The 17,192-nt window shown below is 32.7% G+C and overlaps 2 protein-coding genes across 3 annotated transcripts; both read left to right on the plus strand.

Moving 5' to 3' along the window:
* Nucleotides 1-1,009: 1,009 nt before the first annotated feature.
* LOC107911940 (glyoxysomal processing protease, glyoxysomal) lies at nucleotides 1,010-6,012 on the plus strand. 2 transcript variants are annotated; one of them, XM_016839986.2, is made up of 14 exons: nucleotides 1,012-1,227; nucleotides 1,317-1,363; nucleotides 1,441-1,618; nucleotides 1,707-1,754; nucleotides 1,827-1,892; nucleotides 2,046-2,180; nucleotides 2,395-2,520; nucleotides 2,681-2,784; nucleotides 3,075-3,160; nucleotides 3,254-3,348; nucleotides 3,435-4,149; nucleotides 4,732-4,924; nucleotides 5,247-5,338; nucleotides 5,468-6,012. In XM_016839986.2, exons 1-14 carry the CDS (start codon nucleotides 1,162-1,164, stop codon nucleotides 5,731-5,733), a joined length of 2,217 nt encoding a protein of 738 aa, XP_016695475.1. In that variant the 5' UTR covers nucleotides 1,012-1,161; the 3' UTR covers nucleotides 5,734-6,012. The 2 variants fall into 2 exon arrangements, with proteins under 2 accessions (XP_040971268.1, XP_016695475.1); XM_041115334.1 differs by lacking the exon at nucleotides 5,468-6,012 and having other exon boundaries at nucleotides 1,010-1,227; nucleotides 5,193-5,331.
* A 7,638-nt stretch (nucleotides 6,013-13,650) lies between these two features.
* Nucleotides 13,651-15,008, plus strand: LOC107924653 (uncharacterized). Its single transcript, XM_016855526.1, has 4 exons — nucleotides 13,651-14,060; nucleotides 14,135-14,294; nucleotides 14,337-14,658; nucleotides 14,728-15,008. The coding sequence occupies exons 1-4, from the start codon at nucleotides 13,651-13,653 to the stop codon at nucleotides 15,006-15,008; spliced, it is 1,173 nt and encodes a 390-aa protein (XP_016711015.1).
* Nucleotides 15,009-17,192: the final 2,184 nt, after the last annotated feature.

Below are 17,192 nucleotides of genomic sequence, written 5' to 3' on the forward strand. Positions count from 1 at the left end.
TCTCTCACCCTTGTTAAGTTTTTCATTATTTTCATAAAAAGAGTTTCTTCATTTGAATTTTTGAAAAGAAATCATAAGAAATAGCTTACGTTTTAAAGTTATTTATATATAATAATATCTTATATATTATAAAAAAAAGAGAGAAATAATAATAATGTTTAAAGAAAGGAGATATTGGTTTGAAATAAGCCAAAGGCTTCCTCACCTTTGCAAATGAACAACAGTGATTCCAATACTATTCTAATTAAAAGGTTGTTTCGAAATGCCAATTGTTTCAAACATTTTAAAATAAAACGATGTGTTGATGTAGTGTACTAAATTATATTATGGGTTTTATATGCATTAAATATTTTATGTACAAATATTTTATATATAAAAATATTAATTAAGTTTTAACTTGGTTGACATTGATATTATTGTTAGTACAGAAAGACATGTGATTGAGCATGTTAAAGTGCGCTATATTATGCTCAAATTAAAATTTTAATTTTTACATTTTAGTTTTGACATAATTTAATACCTCAATCCTTAAAATGTCATTAATTAGTTTAAATATTTTATTCTAATTAAATTGATAATGTTAATTTTTAAGATTTGTTAACACCATTAAAAATTTTTATTAATTTCAAATAAATTACAATGTCTTTTCTTGTTTTATGAATATCAAGTGAGATTTTTTTTAAAAAAAATTCAAAATAAAATATCAATAAATTAACAGAAAAAAATAAATAAACCTAAATTTTTAAATTCAAAAATAAAGAAATTAAATTTTTAAAAATAAAATTCCAAACATAAGAAGTAAAAATAAATAACGAAACGCGAAATGTGATTGGAAAACCATACTAGCAAATTGTAAAAAGAATGCCGCCGACGTAGCTTATGAGGAAGGGAACAAAACGTTTTGGCCCATCAAATGATTCAACGGCCACGATTTACAAGATACAAACTGCGCGCGCTTTAACGGTCTCACCTTATCTATACACATAGTATTTTAATTTTAATTTTTCTGGCAAGCGCCAGAAAGTCAAAACTATCCTCAGGACTTACTTCTGCTTCTTCGGTTTTTATCGTATCCCCCCACACTTCCAAACACTCCCAAATTCCCCAAATTATATCTCAACGAATCCATCTGATTATTCTTTTACAACCGTTTCTATCCAAATGGCTCTCCCTGAAACAGCCGATTTCGCCCGGAATTTCTCTGTTTTGGTCAGAGTCCAAGGCCCCGTAAGCCCATTAGCCTTTGCAATTTGCAGCTTTTTTTTTTAAATGGATGTTTATTAAATTTATTTATTTTTAATTAAAAATTTGTGTAGGATCCAAAGGGTCTGAAGATGAGGAACCATGCCTTCCACCAATACCAGTAAGTTAAATTTTTGTCTTGTGTTTGGTTTCCAATTTTTTGAATTAATTCTTTTTTTTTAATTATGTGTATTTTAGTTCTGGCAAAACGACATTGTCAGCTTCGGGCATGCTATTACCTGACACCCTTTACAACACTGAAGTGGTTAAGTGCATTTGGGATACTGATAGTGGTCAGAATTTGATGTTAGTTATGACAGTTGCTTCTCTCGTTGAGCCTTTTCTTACAATTCAACATAGGGAAAACCTTTCTCAGGTAGTAATGTTGACCTTTTTTTGGGGTTTAATTGCTGACTTTGTTGGGATTTTGAGTTTATATTGTGCTACTCTTTGTTTCGATGCAGGGTCTACCTGAGTTGATTCCTGGTGCTCAGATTGATATTATGGTCGAGGTATAAGATAGGAATGCCTTTTGATTAACTTGGAATGAGTTAAGTGTAATAAGAATAGTGTTATTTTCATAGGAAAATATGGGCGCAGATTCAGATGGAGGAGGTTGTCGCTGGTTTACTGCATGGCTACTGAAAATGGTGAGCATTTATAAGTTGTTAGTATGGCTACTTATGGATTTAAATGCTATAAGAACACTTTAATGAACTGTAATATTAGGTTATACTTTGATGCACTTGAGGAATTGACTGCATATGGACTATATGATATTGATTGATGAATGGATTTTGAAGGTTGATGTTCCCATATCATCCCTTGCACTTCAATCCCTTGTCGAAGCTTCTTCAGGCTCACAAGAGCAAGGATGGGAGTTTGGTTGGTCATTGGCTTCAACTCATCAGCCTTCAGTGGACAGTACTCAGACGCAGGTGAGTATGAAACAAACTACTCCTTTATCGTCCTTACAAAAATAAAATTAAAAAACTCCTTAATTTACCCTTGTTGGAGATCATCAGTGACCAGTTGTACATAACCATAGATCCTGGATTTTTTTTTTCTGTGATCATGCTTGAGGAAGTAGTTTTTCCTTCATTTACCCTTGTTGGAGATCCAACAAGATCTGATTTTTTAACTTTATTTCAGATAGAGTATGATAACAAACTTTTAATGGAGCGTCAGAGGCTAGTGATGGGGAGATCGAGCAATCCTAGTCTAATGGCCAGGTCAACAACTAGAATTGCTATCCTTGGAGTTAATTTGCATTTAAATGTAAGCTTTTCTTTCACTTTTTGCTCTTTTCTTTTAGTTAATATTTACTTTCAATAGTAACTGAAGCAGAAAATTTACTGTTTTGAGATTTTATGGTTTGTATGGTTATTTTTGCATGCTTTGGTTCTTAACCTCGATGTTGTGGATTATCATGAATCAGGGCCTACCAAAAATTGGAATATCACCTCTGAATAAAAGGGGAGAGTTTCTTCTGGCAATGGGATCTCCATTTGGCATCCTCTCTCCCTTGCACTTCTTTAACAGGTAATGCTTCCTCCTATGTAAATATCTTTTACGCTTTAATAAGTTAACATTGATAATAACCAACTTGTTTGCCAACATTAGTTTTCATTAGACAAAATACTGGGATCACTGACAGTGATCCTTGTGGAACATGAAATGAACTAATCTTTTATTGGTATTTAACTTTTACCATCAAACTATCCGAGTATAGTTCTGTATCTCTCTTCTCACCGTGGTATATTATTAATTATTTTGCTTGCTTATGTTCTTCGGGAGTTCTACTGTTTGACTAATGTAGCCACTTGAATCAGCATGTCAGTGGGATCTGTTGCCAACTGCTATCCACCTAAATCATCTGACAGAGCATTGCTAATGGCTGACATTCGATGTCTTCCTGGTCAGGATTTTCCCATGCTTTGTTACCTTTACTTTTTCTTTTAAAAAAAATTACCTCGAACTCCTAATTACGATTTGCTATCAAATTGGCCAGGAATGGAGGGTGGTCCAGTTTTTGGTGATCAGGGCATGCTGGTTGGTATCTTGACCAGACCTTTGAGGCAAAAGACCAGTGATGCTGAGGTTCAGGTAACTTGCACATGGTTGGCTTATCCATATTCTTTAAGCTTTGTCATGGTACATTCTTCACATCAAGTTGTAGCCTTGGGTAACAGTTGGTGATTCCATGGGATGCCATTGCAAGTGCTTGCAGTGACTTGCTGCTGAAGGAGCCACAAATTGAAGAAAAGGGGATTCACATCAACAAGGGAAACTTAAATACTGTAGGAAATGGATTACTGTCTAACAGCAATGGTTCAAATGGACACTGCTGTTACAATCATGACCTTTTTAACTCACCTTGCTCTTCACTATTACCAATTGAGAAGGCAATGACTTCCATATGTCTTATTACCGTTGACGGTGGTGTATGGGCATCAGGTGTTGTGCTCAATGATCAGGGGCTAATACTCACAAATGCTCACCTGTTGGAACCGTGGCGATTTGGGAAAACAACTGTAAGAAGTAGTTCAAAAAAAGAAGCACCATTCTTCCTACCTGAAGAATCTGCATTTTCTGAGGAGAAAGGATATAAGAGGTACCAGAAAAGTTGCATTGGACCATTTCCACTGGCTGATCAGCAGAAAGGGTACAAGTTGAAGTCAGTTTTCCATGGTCATAGAAGCATACGTGTTCGACTTGATCATCTGGACCCTTGGATTTGGTGTGAGGCGAAGGTAGTATATATTTGCAAGGGACCTTTGGATGTTGCTCTGCTCCAAGTTGATTGTATTCCTGATAAGCTTACCGCTATTATGGTGGATTTTAGTCAGCCATCATTAGGATCAAAGGCATATGTTATTGGACATGGACTACTGGCACCAAGATGTGGTAAAGCTCTTCCCTATTTATTATTTGTTTGTGGTTGTTTCAATACATTTGAAATGAGATAATTCTGTTGTGTTTACATTACTCTTCACTTTACCCTTTTTCATTGTACAACTTGGACTTTATAAGTGGTTCTGTGAACGTTCACATCTGAAGTTTCCAATCTTAGCATCGAAGCCATCTGTTGTGTAGTTTCAAACAAGGTCATTTGGATCTCTGTTGGTTAGAGAACTTTTTTTTTTTTTTAAAGATGTTGGTTAGAGTGATTAAAACTACTCGTTTACCAAATAAGGTCAAAGTATGCCATTTCAAGTATGCATTAGCTTACATTGTCCACTGACCCTGTATCTCCTAAAATTTCTTATCGATCCCTGATCGACTGCATTTTTTTTTCTTTTTTTCTTTTTTTTTTTTTTTTTGCTATGATGCATAGGAGCATCAAATTTTCTTAATGCTACGATGTTGAGGGACTGAGTCCCCTGGGATTGTTTCTTGTGTACTTTCATCTGAATAAACCGTTTATCTATACTTTTTGTAATCTCTTATTTTCTTAAATTCAGTCATTTATCCTTATTTAATTTGCAGGCTTCTCCCCTTCTGTTTGCTCTGGGGTGGTTTCAAAAGTTGTGAAAGCAGAGATGCCCTCGTATTACAAATCTTTATTGCCAGGGTTTTCACAATTTCCAGCAATGCTTGAAACAACCGCTGCTGTTCATCCCGGTGGAAGTGGTGGTGCTGTCGTCAATTCAGATGGTCGTTTGATTGGACTTGTTACAAGGTATGGTGGATAACAATTGTGCAAAAATAGTTTTAATCTCGTAGTGGTTTGACATAGTTGGAAATAGTCTTTTTGACGTCACGTTTGTTGTCAGAAATGCTGTTTTGCATTTTCTTGTCGCTACTGTTTTTGTGGTCTGAGGGATGGAGTACTTGTTTGATGCTTCATGTTTATACAAGATTGTGACATCATTTTATTGTGTGTTTCTGTTCGACTAATCCACATTTTTTGTTGTTTTTTTTTTTTTGTTCTCATGTCTGTTGTTAAGCTTGTCGGTGCTGGCTGATCAAATGGTTTTTACTGAGTTATGTTCTTGATACAGCAATGCCAGGCACGGTGGAGGAACAGTTATACCACATTTGAACTTCAGCATTCCGAGCGCAGTTTTGATGCCTATCTTTCAGTTTGTGAGAGGTTGGTTAATTAGGATTGCGATGGTTACCATGTTTTGTGTTATTCTCCTTATACGGCTGATAAATTTAGTATTGGTTATGTAAATTCTTCTTTTCTTAAATTTATGAATTCCTTTCGTTTTTTGTCCAGACATGAAGGACTTTTCTCCTCTGCAAAATCTTGACAAACCAAACGAACTCCTTTCGTCAGTATGGGCATTGATGCCTCCATTATCTCCAAAGCCAGGGCCTCCACTTAATCTTCCCCAGCCGATACTAGAAGATAACAACAACAAAGAGGGGAAAGGTTCTCGGTTTGCTAAATTCATAGCCGAAAAGAATGAACTGTTGAAGAGATCAGCTCAATTTGGTAAAGTGGAAGGACTCCCTAATCCGATTCTTCCTAGTAAGTTATGACCTTTGCTATAATTTCTTGTGCTACATATATATATATATATATTATATCGAAAAAGATCATCCCCCGGAATATGCTGAACCAAGTTTCAAAACACTTTTGTTATGATGACTCGGGTCTTGCCGGAGTTAGCTCACAGATCATATAAACAATGGGTTTTGGGGGAAGTATTAAGGAGTCCCCTCTCATTTGTAATTACATTTCTCAACTTTACTAAAATGAAATCAAATTCCAAATGTCATTTCTTCCTGCATCCGACAAGGAAGAATGTTGTTGAACTAGGTTCTGCCTGACCCAACAAAGTTTCCCTGGAATTGTTATGGTCTGCCCTCGGCTCCATTTCATTTGTCTCTACTGCTTGAGTCGAGCTCGACTTCAAACTGCTCAAACTGGTTTGAGTAAACTCAATTAAGCCTTTTTTTACTTGGTAAAAAATCTTCGTGTTCAAATTTGAATTGATATTTTTTAATACTAATTAAAAAAAAAAAGCGCTTGATTAGTACTGATATTCGATTCATTTGATGGCTTCGATTGAATTACTAGCATGGTATTATTATTTTCACAATTTTATTGTTGGATTTTGGGTGTGATTGATTGAGTGAGAAAGGTGAAAGAATGGCAGGAGAGAGCGGAAAAATGAAAAGAAAATAAATTTGGAGTGTGTTTGATTGGAAAATAAAGTGAGAAGAAAGAAAATGAGAGATGATAATTTTGCATCTTAATGCTTTAAAATAATCCTTTTAAATTGAAATTCAGATGAGAGAAAATGTGAGAGAAGTGTATGTTAGTTTAAATTATGTTTTTCAATTATTTTATTTTCATTTTACTTTTTAACTCTACCAAACAATAGGAAAGAAAATTGCTTTTTATTTCCATTTTTTCATATTCTTACCAAGCACAGTTATGGTTTCCACCCTTCTAGTTTTTCACCCTTCTAACTTTCTATCTTTCCAGTTCTTTCTTTTGTATCAAGCAAAGTTTGTTTTCGTGATGTGCATCGTTTTCCAATGAAAAAGGAGTGAAATGTTTGTTTCAGGAAAAAATTGTCATTTTCATTTTCTTGAAAAATGGAAAACAGTGAATGATTAAATATTTTGAAAATTTTTCAAAAAATGAATTAGAAATATGTGAAAATTAGAGAATAAAGAAAACACATTTTCATTTTTTCAATAGAAAATGTTTTGGGAAAATGGAAAAAAGTTGAAAATAATAGATTTTTTTTTTAATTTTCATTTTATGCATTAAATTTATCATGGTTCAAATTCTTTTAGAAGAAGCTGTTTTATTTTTATAACCTGTAAATTTTTTTATTTAATTGCATTTTATTTTACTATTGTAATATTTTTTAAAAAATTATACTTTAATTCAATTATTTAGTTATTTCATTTTGGATAATTATTTGATACACTAATTATGAAAAGTTTTTATTTCACAAGCAAATTGAGATTTTCTTAAGAATCTTTAAGTTATATTTAAAAAAGTAAAAAATAAATAAAATATTTGTCAAAATCTTAACCCTGCTTTTAGAATAAAAAATTTTCAATGCTTGTGTATCAAATAATTATTTTTTTCATTTTTATTTTAAAAAATACATACCAAACATGTTTTCATTATTTTCTTTATTGGAAATATTATTATTTATCAAACATATTTTCTAATTTTCGAAAAATAAATAAAACTATTTTCTAAAAATAAAAATTTTCTCTCAAACCAAACACTCCCTAACATTTTAGCCTTTTTTTTTTCTTTTAGAATTACCCACTTTTGTTAAATTATAAAAGATTCGTGAATTATAAAATTAAAATAAAATAATAAAAAGGCAAAAGATTCGCGAAGCACTTAAAGTGAACAATATTAATCAGATAAGGTTAAATGGTATTTTAAAAACGTAATTGATGAATTATTTTTTAATTAAAAATAAAGGTAGTTCTTAAAATATATATATAATAATTAAACAATTTTTTAATCAATAACTTTGAGCATCATTAGATGGGATTCAATCATTCAAATTAAAATTTATGAACCATTACTATTCAATATTTCAAATTTAGAAGAGCATGTTAATCATTAAAAATAAATAAATCATGATTAAAAAAAGTCATGATTCTGTTGTTAAAATTAGATTTAATTATGAATTTCATATCCTTATTTTATAAAAATTGAGAATTAATCTTTCTATTTTAATTTCTCAAAATTTAGCTTAAATGTGAAAAATTATTAGTTATTTATGTATAAAATTATTGAATTACTGATTTTAATAAATAATAATAATTAATAATATTATCCAATTGAAGTAAAATTTTAATATTCATAAAATATAAACACCACATAATATCGAATTTAAGTAGATGAACTACTAGTATTTTAGCATTATATCATATTAGAACTTTACTCACTTGATATGATATTAATTGAAAAGTTCCAGTTTTGTTTGCTGTAAATTTAAAAACCTTATAAAACCATTAACAGTTAAAGTTAGAAGAAAGACTAACGAAATCATATATACATAATTTATTACACCTCTTCATGATTGGATTATTCATTCAAGTTTAAAGCTCTATCTAAAATTTGAAAAAGTTTGAATAAAAATATTAGGCTCCAAAAATGGGTTTGAGCAAAAAATTAGACTCGTTTAAAATATGGGCTAAATTTGAGCTTAAACATTCAAAGCTCAAACTCAACCCGACTCAACCCGCCTTTAAGTTTGTAATGTTTTATATTATATTTTTTTATATATATTATTTAACTTATAACACAAAAAAGCTAAACCTGTAGTAATATATAATACTATTATAATGTAAACATTAAAAAATGTTAAGATAACTAAATGTAAAATTTTAATAAATAAAAATTTTATAAAATCATTAAATATTAAATTAAAAATAATTATATTTAAATTTTTTAAAAAATGAATATGGGTGGGGCGTAAAATGAGCTTGGGTTAACTATTTACAAATATGGACGGGCTTGGATAAAATTTCAAGTTCATATTTTGGATCGGACTAAACTTGGACAGCCAAAAAATATGTTAATATCATACTTAGACCCGATTCAACTTGGCCCACGAACACCTCTATCCCCTATATTTGCTACAACTAAGACATCCACATTTTCTATTTAACTTCTATATTTTTTATTTTTATCTATTAAACAAAATTTAAATAATTTAAATGAAATTAAATAATTTTTAATCAATTAATATTTAAAAATAAATTATTACTTTATAATTTAAATAAATTATTCAACCAATTCATATGTTTATTTTTAAATATAATATATTTACACAAAATATAAATTTGAAATTAAAAAAAATAACTGAGAAATATCTATAAAAACCATTAATTGGTTATAATAATTGAAAATTAAATAATTCATAAAATAAAATATTTTAATTTGATATTTTCAATTTTAAATTAAAACTTATGTTGAATGTCTAATATTTTAATTTTTTATAAAACGATTTTAAATAATATATTACTTTCCTATAATTAAAATATTTAAATATCACAATAAAATATATTAAAATGATAATATATTAACTTTCCTATAATTAATATATTATTATAAAATGATTTAAATAATTATTTTTCCGCCGGAATCGAAATAATATATCATTTTAAATGGTATTAAGATCATTAATCTTAATCACTTGCATCAATTAACATGCACAATATGTTTTAATTTTAATTATTTTACTGTGACATTTATATATTTTTAATACGATTTAAATAATTTTTAAATTATATTACTGTGATACTTAGTTGTTTAAAATATACCGTCCAAAAATATTAAAAGTAAACCTTAAAAAAATTGAAGTAAATTTTATTATTCTAAATATAATGATTAAAAATATATGTTATTCTAATATTTTATTAGGATGAATTGTAATATTAAAATTTTATCTAACTTTTAAATAATTAATGTAGTAATTATAGTTTACCCGGTTTAAGTCCAAGTCGAGTTCAGATTGCGTTTGAATTTCACTTATATATTTATATTTTTTTTATATATGTATTTATTTATTTTCAATATTATATTTTAGTAATTTAATAGAAATAGATTTTTTTTTTAAAAATGATATACACACGGTTGGACAGAATGAGGAGATTTTTTAAAAATTTAAAAGATTAACTTGTAGGGAGAGTTTCCTTTAAAAACAGGAGTGGAACTGTGGAAGTTAAAATATACTCAAATTATTTAATAAATTTTATATAATCCTAATATACTCCAAATTTAAAATAAAAAGTAATCTATAAAATACTCGTATTTACCAATTTCATTCCAAAATAGGAAATTTTGTAACTTTTTATGAAAATTGTGATTTTTGACATTTTCATTATAGGTTTTAATTATATTTGTTCCTTTTCTTATATATATAGATATATAATCTCTAGAATTACCCATAGCCCCTTTCCAACCTATAAATAGGAGGATAACGCGCTTCAGCACACTCGAACCCATATCCTACTATATTGGCAACGTTACATATGCCAATTGAGCTAAGACTCAATCGACTCTCTTAATTGTTAACATCATTGATTTACATATGATTTTAAAAATTTTTTATATTATTATTAAAAAAATATCATAACACAACAATCATAAAATAAATATTTTATATTTGTGTCACAAAAAAATTATTGAAATGGGTAGAAGTAAATCAAAGTCGCAAAAGGAATTAAATAGAGAACATCATAAGAAAAAGGATCGATAAAAGGAGATGGTATTATAGAGAGAATGCAATTAGTAGCAATATTTTAAGTTAATTAAATAGAAGGGTAAACTACACTCACGGTCACTTTTGTTTATTTTAGGTTGTATTTTTGTTACTTACGTTTGAAATGTTACGTTTTAGTCACTTACATTATTGTGTTATAATATTTTAGTCACTCAGCTGTTAATTGCCATTAACGGTGTATCGGTAAGCTGACATGGCACGTTAAATCATCATTTCAAACAAAAATTTTAGGTTAAATTATACAACTGATCCCCATATTTTTTCATTTTAAGCAATTTATTTTTTTTCTTTTATGTTCTTTAAACTTTCTTTTTTTTCATTATTATCTATTTTCTTCTATTTATCCCTTTGTAACGCTTAAAAAATTTGAATGTCTGACTGTTGAGTTCCGTTATAATTAAGTCTCTGTATTTATGGCTATGTGTTCTGCTTATGTGTTTGAGGTTGGGAGTTTGAGTGGCATTTTTGGAAAATTTTGCTATTTTATCCTAAGGTAACCTCTAGCCTGAAATTAACAAAATAAGTTTAATTCTATATGAATTAGTATCAAGAATAAGCCTGTTGGTTCAATGGTTAAACATTTATCTATGTTAGTGGTCCTGTGCTCGAGTCCCGGTTTTTGTGTTAAGGAATATTTTTGCTAAATGTGAGAAATCTTATTGGTAGTTAAAATAGAATTTAAAGTTTCTCTCTCTCACTTTCCCTTTTTTTTCCATTCTCCTTCCTTTCTTCTCTTTCTCGTTCTTAATTTCTCTTATTTTTCTTTTTAATTACGTCTGTAAAATGTCTACCAGGACTAGTTGAGGGTCTTACGTTGTTCGTTGTATCGTTGGAGGATCTCTGTGTTAGTTATGTCGTAAATTCTTTTCGTTTCTATGAGGTTTTGGTTGTTTTTGTTCTTTGGTTGAAATTGTTTTGCTACTCGAATTTCCTATTTTAAGCGTACGTTTGACTCCCTTTTTAGGCAAGGATCTTGCGAAAATCATTTCACCAACATGTTAGTTCTATTTTCGTGATCACGTGCGAGGTGAATGTTGAAATCCGAGTAAGTAGGTTGTGTCAAAGTTTTTCAACAAAAAGGTTAGTTTTGTGCGTTAATTTTTGAAATTCGTTGAGAATAGTTATTGAATTAGTTATTGGATAGTCGTTCCAGGGTTCGGAGTTCCACTGCGTTGCTCCTATGTCAAAATCTATATCAGGTGCATACAGAAAACCCGTCACTTTATGAAATTCGACCGCCGAAAACCATGACTGTTGATGTCACATGGCCGTGTGCCAAGCCGTATTGTAGGCCGTGTGACTCATTGTTACTATTAGAGACCACACGGGCATGTCTAGGCCGTGTAACTCACTGTTGCTATTAGAGACTGCACGGGCCAGAGACATGGGCGTGTGTCCAAGCTGTATGACTTACTATTACTATTAGAGACCATACGGGCCAGAAACACGGGCATGGCCCAGGCCATGTAACTCACTGTTTTCAATTTAGAACACACAAGTAGGCACACGGACATGTACCAGTCATGTGGGGTCATACGGGCCAGTCATTTAGGCCGTGTAGGACCACATGGGTGTGTAGGTCAGATAAGGGATTTATCCCTGAGGCCGTAAACGTTGTCTAACGCGAATGTAAACCTTCCGTAGTGTACATACGATCTGAATTAGACCATATAAGCTGCTATTTGATGATCTGATACTGAACTATTGATTATATAAATGTATGCTAATTGTGATGATTGATAATGATATTGATCTGTATCACCTGATTATGAATTGAATCTAAATGATTGTGTGTGCGTTCTTGACATCTGACATCTGTAATCTGTATTTGTATTGGATGGGAATTGTGTAAATGAGGAAATGATATGTTCTGCTTCAGTGGCTAAGCCACAATTTATATGTGAATCTAGCGTTTTATCGCAATTTGATCTGGTAACTAGTCTGCAATGACATTGAACGTGTCGGACCGACACTATATGGTGTGTAGGGCTAGATGGTTATTAAATTCCCATTAACAATATGTTGGGCTGGCCGGAGATGGTGTATAGCGGATCGGGGTAGGAAAAACTGCTTCTGATTCTGATATGTTCTGTATCTGAACTGGAATTGTTCTATCATTCAATTGATGCTTTAAGACTATACTGGATATTCTCTGATTCTGATTTGAACTTGAGTTTAGGAATTTACTATTATAATTGTACTTCTAATTGAATCTATATTGAATACTCACTGAGTTCATAACTCATTTTGTTGCTGACTGAATTATAGGTAACTCAAAGCCCTGATCGGGTTGGCATAGTAGAAGCTCGGTCAATCTGCTTTATCACCCTTTATTTATATTATTAGTAATTTCAGTATTTTCTTTGTATTATGACTTTCTAATATTTATGAATTATTGACTGAGTTTTTATGATTGTTATAATCTGTTAGATGGTTTTCAACTGTATTTATAAAAGTTCATTTTTTCCTAGTAACGTTAATGTAACTCTTCGGACTTGGTCTTAACATCTAGGTCGGGTTTGGGGTGTTACATTTAGTGGTATTAGAGCTAAGTTTGTCAACACTCGGACCTTGTTTTGGGCTCCTAATGTGTGTCAAAAGGTAGTTAAATGAAAATAAGATATTTGAGTCATTCTAAAAACTGATTTTTATAAATGATCGAGCTTCTGCCGCTGAACCTGTAAGTATTTCTTCTCCGTTATCGTGACTAGTGGAAACACTGTAATGACTAAACTATTATATGGTTAAATACTCTAATATGAACTGGTAGGAGCACTATACTAAAGCCTCTGAATTGATCTAAGCACTCTGAAATTGTAGATAAATTAATATTATGAGTTTGTGCAATAGTCGTGGACATAGTTCTCATGGGTATCGTGGACGCCGAGGAGGAGTTCGAGTGGAGACAACTTCTATGGGCAGTATGCCCAATTTAGAGACCAACGAGACAATTGGTACTACTACTGCTGAGACAGGGTCCTAGACTCCGATGGCTGGGGACGACGCACTGTCTTAGGCTATGATTCGGGCATTGAAAAGGGTCGCTAGGACCCATTCTGGATCTAGAGGCTAAAGGTCGGTTACTGAGTGACTCCGGTCGAATGGTGTTAAGTTATTTAGAGTCGTCATTTGAGTGGCCCCTACCGTTGCCAAATATTGGCTAGAGGTCACTGAACGTATTATGATCGATATAAACTATAAACCCAATCAAAAATTAAAGGGCGATGTATCTCTACTCCGGGATGAAGCTTATCAGTGGTGGTTGATGGTTGAGCAATATGCTCAACCTGAACAAGTTAATTGGGACTACTTCAAGAATGTCTTCCAAAGTAAGTACATGGGGCCGAGTTATATAAAGACTCATGGACATGAGTTTATAAATCTAGTTCAGGGTGATCGATCTGTAGCCGAGTATGAGGCTAAGTTTCTAAAACTGAGCAGGTATGCACGGGTTCTGGTAGTATTTGACTACGATAAATGTGTAAGGTTTAAGGAAGGGTTGCGTTATGATCTGTGGGTCCTGATAGCTCCTCAGAAGGAGCAGGCTTTTGCAGCCTTGGTTGATAAGGCTAAGATAGTGGAGGAGATAAAGTGCAATATGCGTGAGAAGCGTGACTGAGAGAGAAAGATCAGTGTAAGACTAAGAAACGGGTGAGGTTTGACAGGCCTCCGAAGATCGATGTATCAGCTGAAGTGACTGAGATTCAACTTTGTAGAGACTACGGGAAGCATCATCCGGGCGAGTGCTGGAGAAAGTTTGGAGCATGCCTCCGTTGTGGGTCGATGGAGTACCGAGCTAGATATTATCCTTGTCGACCAAATCAGGTGTTGGTTGTGGCACAGACTTTCATTCTGGGTCTTACTTAGCCTCTGAGAGTGGTTCAACAACAACCTAAAGGTTGTGGTATTGTTAAAGGAGGTAATGGTTATGGTAGAGGTCAAAGAGCACCAAGTAGAGGTGCAGGTCAGACTGAGGCACAACAGTTTGTACTGGTTTATGCAGCGAGATGTCTTAAAGATAGTGATGATGACGATGTCATAGCAGGTGTATTCTTTATTTACTTTGTTCTGTACTTCGCTCTCATTGACATTGGGTCTACCCACTCATATATAGCTAGTACTGTTTCTGCAAATCTAGGTATATCTGTTAAAAATACTGCCAAGGAATTTTCTGCGGTTAGTCTTTTAGGTCAGTCAATTCATGTTGATAAGGTATACAGATGAGTACCCTTAAAGATTTAGGGTATGGTATTTCCAGTCGACCTAATGAAGTTTCTTTTAGATGAGTTTGATCTGATTTTGGGAATGGATTGGCTCGTAAAATATCGAGTCAGTCTAGATTGTGCATCTAAGAGAGTTACTCTGAAGACGGATGAGAATAGCGAGGTTGTTATGGTTGGTGAGTGTCGGGATTACCTCTCCAATGTAATCTCCGCCCCTGTAGTTGATAAGCTAATCTGGAAAGGGTGCGAACTATATCTTGCCTTCACATCCGATTATGTTCTTGTAAAGCTCTCGGTAGGAGATTTCGTACTGTGAAGGACTTCCCGAATATCTTTCCCATGGAATTTCCTGGAATACCTCTGGATAGAGAGGTTGAGTTCGACATAGATTTGTTATCGGGCATCATTCTTATGTCTATTGCACCCTACTGCATTGTACCGAAAGAACTTATGGAGCTAAAAGCTTAGCTCCAAGAACTTCTCGATAGTGGGTTCATTCGACCGAGTATGTCCCCATGGGAGGCATCGGTATTGTTTGTTAAGAAGAATGATGAATCGATGAGAATGTATATAGATTACCGATAGTTAAACAAGTTAATGGTAAAGAATAAGTATCTGCTATCGAGGATTGACGACTTTTTTGACCAGTTCCACAGGGTATCTATTTTCTCCAAGATTGATTTTCGTTCTAGTTACCATCAACTCAAGGTTAAAGAGACTGATATGTAAAAGACCACCTTTAAGACTCGTTATGGGCACTAAGAGTTCCTGGTGATGCCTTTTGGGTTGACGAGTGCCCCGGTTGCATTCATAGACTTAATGAATCGAGTGTTCCAACCATATTTAGATCAATTTATGGTAGTCTTCATCGACGACATACTGATTTATTCCAAGACTGAGTCTGAGCATGACGAACACCTTCGTATTATTCTCCAGACACTTCGAGAAAAATAATTGTATGCTAAGTTTAGCAAGTGCGAGTTTTGGTTGCAGGAGGTTTCTTTTCTAGGGTATGTAGTGACTGTAGAGGGAACCAGGTCAATCTCAAAAAAATAGAAGTTGTAGTTGAGTGGAAACAACCGAGAAATATGTTTGAGCTTCAAAGTTTCCTAGATTTAGTAGGTTACTACCGAAGGTTTATTGAGGGATTTTCCCTGATTGCGTCACCTTTTGTAACACCCGTAACCCATATTTGTCGCTGGAATAAGGTTATGAAGCTTTATCAGAGTTTACATTTTAAAACTATAAAAAATATAAATCATTTACTTCACAACATCAAGCATAGAAAATTCCATCAATAACATACATATTGTCCTTTATACGAGTCCTCAAGGCCCTAAAAACACATTAGAAACAAATCGAGATTAAATCAAAAACATTTAGAATTTTTTAGCAAAAGATGAAAATTTTCAAACTGTAGGGGTTACACGGTCATGTAACTCACACGGCTGAAACACACACCCGTGTCTCAAGCTGTGTGGACATTTGAAATAGGGACATACGACTGTGTTCGTACCTGTGTAACTTACTGACTTGGGTCACACGGCCAAGCCACATCCCTTGTGCTAGGTCATGTACCCTTCGAAATGGCCTCACACGCCTATATGCCAGGCCGTGTGCTAGGCCGTGTAACACACACGCCTGTGTCTCTACCCATGTGGACAAAAATAGGCTAGTTTCAAGTCATTTTTCTCACCCAAACATTCATCCACCTACAACCAACTTTCCACATATAATCAAGCACTCAAAAGTGCACCAAACCATACTATAACAAGCTATCCAATTAAGGTACATAAACATACAACCAATGTGCCTAAAAGGCACCTCAATCACAACTATTAGACATGTATATTCAAATACATAAATTGGTAAAAAGTTTAACTAACTTGTAACTAAACTTATGTCATAACTTATCACTTTGTTTACCTATCAAATTCCACACCAAAAGTACCAAATATGTCATTTTACATCTAGCACCAATAGCCATACATGTCATCTATAAATTCACCACATTCAAACATATCAAAAGGCCATTTATAATATATATATTTTTAACCATCATTTGAACTTCCATCATATAGTTATCATGCATCCCAAATATACACATGTCTAACTTATACATATTTGACCATAACTCATCCATATATATATAGTTTAATTCTATACCAAGTTATACCATAATTGGCCACATGTCAAAATTACATTCAAACATACCAATTTGGTTATTCAAAACACAACTTCAAATAACCATATCAACTCCAACCATCAAGGCCATCTAAATGATAGAAATCTAACCATAGCCAGATGGTTCCAACAATCAACATGTATATAAACCATATTTTAATCATGCACATTTATTAAAAACCTTTCCAAAGCATACAATATCTTGACTACGTTGAGGTCAATTCATCATATATCACTTGGGTCATTCAAACATGCTATAACACATTATCAAATTAACACATATCAGAAGGCACCAAATGTACTAAGGCTACATCAC

This window comes from Gossypium hirsutum, chromosome A06, assembly GCF_007990345.1.
Source record: "Gossypium hirsutum isolate 1008001.06 chromosome A06, Gossypium_hirsutum_v2.1, whole genome shotgun sequence".
NCBI lineage: Eukaryota > Viridiplantae > Streptophyta > Magnoliopsida > Malvales > Malvaceae > Gossypium > Gossypium hirsutum.

Bases quoted from the DNA above. Each gene is read 5' to 3' on its own strand.
- LOC107911940 (XM_016839986.2), top strand. From the start codon at position 1,162: ATGGCTCTCCCTGAAACAGCCGATTTCGCCCGGAATTTCTCTGTTTTG. The intron at 1,893-2,045 runs GTGAGCATTTAT...TGGATTTTGAAG, and splicing joins CTGCATGGCTACTGAAAATG to GTTGATGTTCCCATATCATC. The intron at 2,521-2,680 runs GTAAGCTTTTCT...ATCATGAATCAG, and splicing joins GAGTTAATTTGCATTTAAAT to GGCCTACCAAAAATTGGAAT.
- LOC107924653 (XM_016855526.1), top strand. From the start codon at position 13,651: ATGATCGATATAAACTATAAACCCAATCAAAAATTAAAGGGCGATGTA. The intron at 14,061-14,134 runs GTGCAATATGCG...GAGGTTTGACAG, and splicing joins AAGATAGTGGAGGAGATAAA to GCCTCCGAAGATCGATGTAT. The intron at 14,295-14,336 runs GTGTTGGTTGTG...GGTCTTACTTAG, and splicing joins ATCCTTGTCGACCAAATCAG to CCTCTGAGAGTGGTTCAACA.